The sequence below is a fragment of the Propithecus coquereli genome, unplaced genomic scaffold (assembly GCF_000956105.1).
Source record: "Propithecus coquereli isolate 6110/MARCELLA unplaced genomic scaffold, Pcoq_1.0 Scaffold104, whole genome shotgun sequence".
In the NCBI taxonomy this organism is placed as follows: Eukaryota; Metazoa; Chordata; class Mammalia; order Primates; family Indriidae; genus Propithecus; species Propithecus coquereli.
In genome coordinates, this window is record NW_012134303.1 from 542,235 (window position 1) to 550,237 (window position 8,003).

The following is an 8,003-nucleotide window of genomic DNA, read 5'->3' on the forward strand; positions in this document are numbered from 1 at the left end:
AACAATGAGGTTGATAGCAGTTTCCCTTCTCTCTACTGATTTCTTTATACTATATCAGTCATATATGTGGGCAATTTTTTCTTCCTAGCTTTTCATGCGCTCTTTAATGCTGTTTTTCCCCAAATAGGTTGTTTTTAAATTTTAATAGATTTGTATGGCTAAGAAATTAATAATGTTTTCTACATGAAAATATTCAACTAATGCACTAAGGACATAGACTATCAGCCTCCAGGCTTCTCAGGTTGGAGAGCACTCCCCGCTTTGGAAGCCACAGGGCCCTCTGGAGCACAGCTACTGCCTAAGGGTGGGTCCAGGATTCGAGTCTCTACTCCATGGTTTTTCCCAGGTGTTGTTTACTCTCTGTGTCCCTTTCTTTTTCTGTGAAGCAGAGATCATTATGCCTGACTCAAGTGGATACTGCAGGGATTTGATGTAACAGACAGCATCACTTTATTATTAAAAGAAAAAGGGATTCTGGCGGGGACAAATGCACAGAAAAACTGGCCCTCTGGGTGGATGAGAGTCAGCCCTATGAATCAGGCTTTCACTTTTCAGCCCCAACAAGACCTCCTGATTTAGTCACAGTAAAATGCTCGCACTAGAACAAAAACAGAACCAAAATGATGAGAACGAAGATGATGAAACCCAAGGGTTTCTTCTCAGGGCTTTGTTTTCAGGATCTTGAGTCAGTATGTGCTGGTCCCAGGTTGGGCCTCCTCTGGGATCTTGCCCTTGGCCTACAGGAAGCACAGGAGGGACCCACTGGGAGATCAGCAGAGCCAGGAGCCCTATGTTTCAGCCCCAGGCCACTGGACTCTGCTCACCTGGCCTGAATTCCCAGATGTCATCTTGGGCAGAAAGAGGACCTGAGTAGCTCTGATGTAGTCCCACTGGTTGTCACGAAGACACCTGGAGTGAAATAATGACAGGTGACATCCATTAAGACCCAACTGGAGACACTCTGAGGACATACTGCCATTTCCAAATCCGTGTGACAGAAACATGTCCCCATGGTTAATTGAGATATATTGCAGCAGAATGAACTCTGTGACACAGTGTGTCATAGGGAAAATTTCCTGAAAAGCCAAATGTCTCCCAATAATGGAACACGGTACATGGAATTCAGAAAAGTACCCTAATCCTGTTCAAAACTTGATAGCTTAATGTGTATGAAGAAGGAAATGTTCAGGGTGATGAGTGATATAAAAAAGTGAAACCCATTATTAATACCTTCAAGTTCCCATTATTTACTTCCCTGTTCCTCCTAGCTCATACTGATCACCATGGACACCCAGCACTCACTTCTGAGACCACTCGAGGTTCATCCCAAACTGGGCAGAGAAAGCCTGAACCATTTTCTGCTGCTCCTGGGAGAGGGCAGGCATAGAACTGGAGTAGGGTGTGACCATTGGGATGGGCAAGGTGTTCCAGGTCCCTTGGGGGCCGGCGTCCCGAACAAACAGCTTGTCATTTATGATGCACAGACTGGAGGAAAGATAGGCCCTCAGATAGCTGGACAGACGGACAACCCCACAACCCCAACAGTGATCCTTCTTCTACTGCTCAGCAACCAGATTTCTTCTATACCCCCATGTCCCACCTCCCAGCTTCCTTGGCTGGTACCCTCTACTCCTCCCACACCTGTAGAGATTGTCTACAGCTTCAAAATCTTTGTAGGTTTACCTGTAACCCAGGGAAGGTTTTACACTCACATTTGCCCTTTACAACAGCCCAAAGGAATGGACAGCGGAATCACCATTTTCAGAGGAAGCCACAAAGAGGTCATGGTCATATGACTTCACCAAAGTCACAGAGTGTTGTCTCAGGAAAGAACCTGTACTCTGACTCTAGAGCACACACTCTTAACCACTAGACTGTTGGTTTCTGACAATATTGTGAATACCCCCAGGACTACACTGCAAAATTCCCACACAGCTGGTCCCAGGCTTGGTGTTCCCATGTTGCACCCACAACACAGCACTTACCCGGAATTGCCAGTAGGGACAGTGATGAAGATCCGAGTGAAGGCACGTACACATCCGTGAGACTTTCCCTCCACTTCAACGACAACAAACAACAATACCCGCTTAGCACTGCACATACTTTACATGCTCACAAGGTATTCCCCGGGCAGCGTCTTACTTGATACTCACGCTGAAGGGGTCCGGACCAGAACAAAACTGCTCACTTGGAGTCAGGAGGGTGTGGCAGGAATGGGGAGGGCAACAATAGGAAGAATCCACTCCCAGTGATAGGGCCCCTATGATGTGCAGGGCCCTGTGAAAACCACTTCCCAAGTTCACTTGATTTCTGTGTCACAGTAGCCCAAGAGATGGGTATTACTAGCCACACTTTGCAAATGAGGGAATTGAAGGGTTAAGTGACCACCTTAAGTTTGCAGAGTAAGGACCCGGGATGAGAGCCATCAAGCTCCACAGCCTGTGTCCTTAACGTCCAAGCCATGCGGGGCAGACATGCATGGACCTAGGTCACACCAGGATGGTTTGTGGGCAGAGTGGGGGCTGGAGAACACAGGGGGAAGAATAGGACTGAAAGGAATGAAATCAGGGAAGCTGGGAGAGTTCTGAGAAGAAGCCAGGCCAGAGCAGGCAGCAGTGCGGGACCTGGGAGGGGACTCTACAGACACTCACCTTCCTTGAACACCCCACTGACAGAAAGGCCGAGCATCATTTCCTGAAAGGGAAGAGCCCAGGCGCTCAGGATCCTCCTTAACCTACCACCCACCTCTGGTTTTCTGGGCCTGTCCGAGGGAGGAAGCAGGCACTCACCGTCTGGAACCACACGTCCACCAGGAAGGAGCTGAGGTCATGCTGTGTTTTGGGCAACACGCTGAGGGAGTCCACGATGTCACGTTTTGTGTGCTTCAGCAGCCGTACCCGCAGGTCTGTGAGGGGAGGAGAAGCAAAGATCGGGGGCTGCCACACCCTGGCCCTAGGCCCCTGTGAATGTCCCCTTCACCTCCCCTTACCCTGCCCAGTCTTCCCCATCGCACACTCACAGGGGTCCTTGAGCATTTTCAGATTCCTGCTTTCCTTGAAGTACTTGCACAAGATGCTCCTAGGAGAGCAAGAGGAACAGCAAGTGGTGGTCCAGCCAGTACAGGCTTTCCAGGAGCCAACCTGTGTCTGCTGGGGAGCCACGTGGCCCCGGAGCAGAGTCTGAGCCGTGATACTCACGAAGCTGGGTCCTCGGGGTTGAAGAGAATGGTCAGGGAGAAGCGGGCCATGACATGATAAGCACCAAGGAGATCCCGTCGGTCTCCGTAGTCGTAGATCAAGTAATACCTGTTGGGGACCAAAGGGAACAGGCTATCTCTGTGGTTTGGGCCCCAAATGAAACTTGAAAGTCACCCTGAGTAGTGCTTATGTGGCCTCACCTATCCCAGCCCTCTCCTTCCTCAGATTCCCAGGATACTTACTGCTGCAGGAATTGCAGGACCAGATTCTTCAGTGTTTCAGATCCAAAGACGCTTCCCTGGAATAACAAATTCCAGGACCACAGCTGACACCCCCTCCTCATGCACCATCAAACACCCTGCTTGATCCTCACCTCCTCACCTTGCAGGTTGGTAACTTCTTGTGGGCTTCAGTACCACCAAGAGTTGGTCTGGGTGACTCCTGGCCATCCTGGGAAAAGGAAGAAGTCAGCAATGCAGAGCAGGGAGGTGGCCCTGGATGATCAAGGAAAATGATGGGCCCAGGAGAGGGTGAGGATCAGAGATCAGGTGTGAAAGGGTCCTGGAAAGTATGATATATGGGAAAGACTACAGTTAGGGTCGCCACCATTGTGTCCCTGAAGCCTGTGGAAAACTTGTGTGAAGAAGCTCCATAGATGTGTCAGGTTCTCCCATGGGTCTGTATCACCTTTCCCCCACCCTGACCTTGGGGTTTAAGCAAATGGACCAAGCAGATGTCCATATACAGAAAAACTGGCCCTCTGGGTGGATATGACTCAGCCCTATGAGGCAGCCTTTGACTTTTCAGCCCCAACAAGACCTCCCGATTCAATCACAGGGCAATGCTCACACTAGAACAAAAATAGAACCAAAATGATGAGAATGAAGATGATGGCACCCAAGAGTTTCTTCTCAGAAATGCTCTCTTGTCACCTGTCCTTCTTCCACCCCAGGTGCCTTCATGACAATACTCACTCTCTGACTCTGGCAAGACCTAAAAGGCTTCAGAACAGTTAGGGGTAACGTCAGTGCCAATTAGAAGGGTTAACATTTAAGGAAAACACTTACCAGGCATGATAACTTGGGGAACAATTCCAGGATGGAGCTGCCAAAGATCAAAACAAAATAGACAAAAGTATGTGGAACTGTGGAGCTGCCATACCTAACGTGAGCAAGCAAGCCGACCTACGCCAGAGACCGAGCCCAGCATGTGCCTCCTACACTGCAGAGCCCTTGCTCATGCACAGCCCTGGGAAGCTGCCCTGTGGAGTGACCCAGAGGGAGATCCTCACCCCCTTCCTCCTGGGCAGCCCCCGCCTGGAGTGCCCTGACTGCCTTCTCCAGCACCACGAGAAGCAGCATTTGGAACCAGGCTCCAGGGCTTCCTTTCCTTCCTCCAGCTCCCCACAGAAAGCTCCACGGGGAGCAGGGAATGGGGTATTAGCTGTGCTACCTCACTGGGTGTGCACCCTTCTGCTGGGCCTAGCCAGGGCCCTGGCTGATACCAGGTCATCCCCCAGGGATGGCCCAGGATGCTGGGGCAGGGAGGTGAGCGAGGCCAGGCTCAGGAGGCAGGGAGGGGATGGTGGGGTATGGCAGACAGGGTGTGAAGGTCAGGGAGGGAGGTATGGGGGAGACACAGGAGAGGAGAGGCCAAGGAGAAAGAGGAAGCAAAGCAGAAGGAAGGAAAAGATGCTCTCCCATGGCGGTGGGGGTCAGGGAGGAAGAGAGAAGAAAAGGGCTCCTCTGCGGCTGCCCTTTCCCTCACCTGCCCCTGGCTGGCCCTGGGCACTGAGGCAGGAATGGGAACCACACACCTGTTGGGCTGGCACCCATTGGAAGCAGGTGGGGCCTCTGTCACCTGGGTGAGCCCAGTCTAAGCTGGGCACGGGAAACAGAGCAGCCACGGGGGCAGACCTTCCGCCAGAAGGAGTGAAGCATCAGGCTCCAGCTCAGCATGGGGCTGAGGGTCTGGGGCCCCCTCTCAGGATCACCACGTCCTTTCCTGATGGTCCCAGCCCAGCTGTGCCCGTCTGAGCTGGCGCCGTGCCCGAGGCGTCATTCCCATCTCGGGATACTCAGGGCTCCTCTGAAGGACCAGGCAGGATGGCATGAGGTGTGGCGGGAGGGAGAGGCAGTAGCCCAAGAGGCCTGTCCTCTGTCTCCTCAACCTCCTCTGCCCTCTGCCTCCCGCTCCTGCCTCAGGAAGCCCTCTGCTCACTGACGGTGGCTCACTTCTGGTTCCTTGACGCAGGGAACCCAGGTCTCTCCCCAAGGAGGACCCAGCTCCTGCCACTGTGCCAGAGGAACGGATGTCGTGACGGCAGCCACCCAGTGCCTCAGCCCTCAGCTCTCAGCATGGGGCAGGGAAGCCACCACGTCAGCCCAGGACAGGTGAGCGGACCTTTATGGAGCAAGGGAAGGAGGGCCCCTCTCGGAAGAGGGGACGGAAAGCCCATGTCAGCACGCAGGCAGGAAGGCCTGGCTCAGCATGGGGTCCTGGGCCCCAGCATCTGGCCCAAGCCTGAACACCCTGGTCCTGGTGAGGAGGGGAGCCCTGCTTCCTGGCACACACTCATGGAGGGCGTGCTGGAGGAGGCTGGCTGCAGAGAGGTGGTAAACACACCCCCGAGCAGGGCAAAAGCGGAGCAGGTCAGGGAAAGAAAGGAGACTTCTAAGCACAGCTGAGGGACACACAGAAAGAGGAGAGGGCAGGGTGGCCTCCTCCTTCAGAAGGGCACTGTCAGGGGCAGCTCAGGCTCCTAAGGGGTGACAGAAGGTACAACTGACTTTATGTTGCTGGACTTATCCGGGAAGGTGGTACACAGGGCGTTTCCACCCGCACGCATCTGCTGTGGCTCTAGTCCTTTCTTCTTGTCCATCTCCCCTGCAGACTCCACCTGTAATTATGCAGAGAAACCACATGGACCAGGGAAGGAGAGCCAGGAGGGTCCTGCACCCCCATTCTTCTCCCTTGCCTACAAATCCACTTCCCTGCCTCTTGTCACCATCCTGATGAGCCCTCTCACTTTCCTTCCAAAGAACCATCTGAATATTACACCTCACCTCGGTTTCGGAGAGAGTCAGGCTGTTGATGTCGGGGAACTGTGGCATAGTGTCAGATAGCTGGTAGGGTTTGCCGTTGCTCTGGTTGAAAGGTACAAGCTATGGTGAGGAAAGAGTGAAGGCCCCAACAGGAGATATCTTAGACCAATCGGCCCTCTAACTAATCTCTCCCACCCTCACCCTCAATCCTAGCACCTGGCTTAAGGCCTCACCTTAGTCACGTTCTCTTCATGAACACCCAGGGAGGTAGCCATGTACTTGCTAGGATTTGCTGCCATTTCATCATGTCCCATGAAGTCTCCAGAAAGCAGAGAGAAATGAATCAGAAGATTGAGAGGGGCCCAGCTGGTACAGCTCCAACGCCACCTCCTCCCTGAGTTACAATCTCTAAGTCTCCTTCCCAGGAAGATCCCTCTGCTCCCACCTGCTATAGAATTACTATCCTCAGCCATACCTGCCTCAGAGGAGAGTCTCTGGATGTCAAGAGCTTCCTGGGAGTCATCACGTTTCTTCATGGTCGGCTGCAGAGTTAGAGATGGGGCTCAGCTGCTCTGAAGCTGAGATGGTGAAGGGGGCAATAGGTAGGGGAAGAAGAGGTGGGTCTGGCTATGGGTGGACAACTTGTCTTGAGTCTGCATTACCTTTATCTGCTGCACCTTTTCTGACTTCAGTTCCTTGTGCACAGAGCGGGGTGCATCCGAGGGACTGACAAATATTGATATCTGCAGAGAACACAAGAGGGGCTGGGTAAGCATGACGAACTCTGAGCCCCAAGATCAAGCAAGACCTTGCCCATGTGCCTCCCTCTTGCCCCAAGCTAGCCCTGGTCATGCCCTCGACACACACCCTTTCATTATCCTGGTCCCAAATGTTGCCACTGACATTCTTCAGTGCAAAGGCGATGCTGGCATTATCCACGAAGAAGTGGGCCTGCATTTTCTCATAGTGAAACTACAGGGAGAGTGGCAAGAAAAATAAAATGTGAGGCCAGAGTCCATGCTCATCCAGCCCCCTACCTGTCCTGTTCCCTCTCATCTGCCTCGCTATCATCTCTTACCTCGAATGGAGTGAAAGGGACACTGCATTGGCTCTGAATCAAATTTAGCAGCCACTTCTCATCATATTTTATGCCAAATGGAATCTAAGAGCAAAAGAAAAGATGAGTGAGGAGACTGACATAATGGAATTAAATGTTAAAATTAGACCCAAACATGTTCCTTTCAGACCTTTACTCAGGCTTTAAAATAATTTTTAAAGACAAGACAACATCCACTATTTCTAACTTATTCATTCCATTATTATTCCATCCATTATTTCTAACACCAATTATTTCTAGCCACACATGGACTTCCTAAATACTCTTTCTTTCCATCCAAATAGTGTTCTTCATATAATCAACATAAGATGTTTAATACGAGCTTCCTAGGCCGGGCCCGGTGGCTCATGCCTGTAATCCTAGCACTCTGGGAGGCCGAGATGAGAGGATCGCTTGAGGTCAGGATTTCAAGACCAGCCTGAGCAAGAGCCAGACCCCTTCTCTACTAAAAATACAAAGAAATTAGCCAGACAACCAAAAGTAGAAAAAATTAGCCAGGCGTGGTAGCGCAGGCCTATAGTCCCAGCTACTTGGGAGGCTGAGGCAGGAGGATCACCTAAGCCCAGGAGTTGAGGTTGCTGTGAGCTAGGCTGACGCCACGGCACTCTAGCCCGGGCAACAGAGCAAGACTCTGTCTCAAAAAAA

General features: G+C 51.9%; 1 protein-coding gene across 1 annotated transcript in view; it reads right to left on the bottom strand.

Moving 5' to 3' along the window:
* Positions 1-544: 544 nt before the first annotated feature.
* Positions 545-8,003, bottom strand: part of NXF3 (nuclear RNA export factor 3) — a 28,861-nt gene continuing 21,402 nt past the window's right edge. The window contains exons 4-20 of the mRNA XM_012644473.1: positions 7,320-7,403; positions 7,109-7,213; positions 6,904-6,984; positions 6,717-6,783; positions 6,475-6,560; positions 5,987-6,096; positions 4,265-4,301; positions 3,579-3,647; positions 3,440-3,495; positions 3,198-3,305; positions 3,020-3,078; positions 2,790-2,905; positions 2,652-2,694; positions 1,986-2,058; positions 1,303-1,485; positions 825-909; positions 545-598 (exon numbers count right to left, since the gene is read on the bottom strand). Of these exons, the coding sequence (XP_012499927.1) occupies positions 545-598; positions 825-909; positions 1,303-1,485; positions 1,986-2,058; positions 2,652-2,694; positions 2,790-2,905; positions 3,020-3,078; positions 3,198-3,305; positions 3,440-3,495; positions 3,579-3,647; positions 4,265-4,301; positions 5,987-6,096; positions 6,475-6,560; positions 6,717-6,783; positions 6,904-6,984; positions 7,109-7,213; positions 7,320-7,403 (1,416 nt within the window). The remainder of the gene's footprint in view (positions 599-824; positions 910-1,302; positions 1,486-1,985; positions 2,059-2,651; positions 2,695-2,789; positions 2,906-3,019; positions 3,079-3,197; positions 3,306-3,439; positions 3,496-3,578; positions 3,648-4,264; positions 4,302-5,986; positions 6,097-6,474; positions 6,561-6,716; positions 6,784-6,903; positions 6,985-7,108; positions 7,214-7,319; positions 7,404-8,003) is intronic.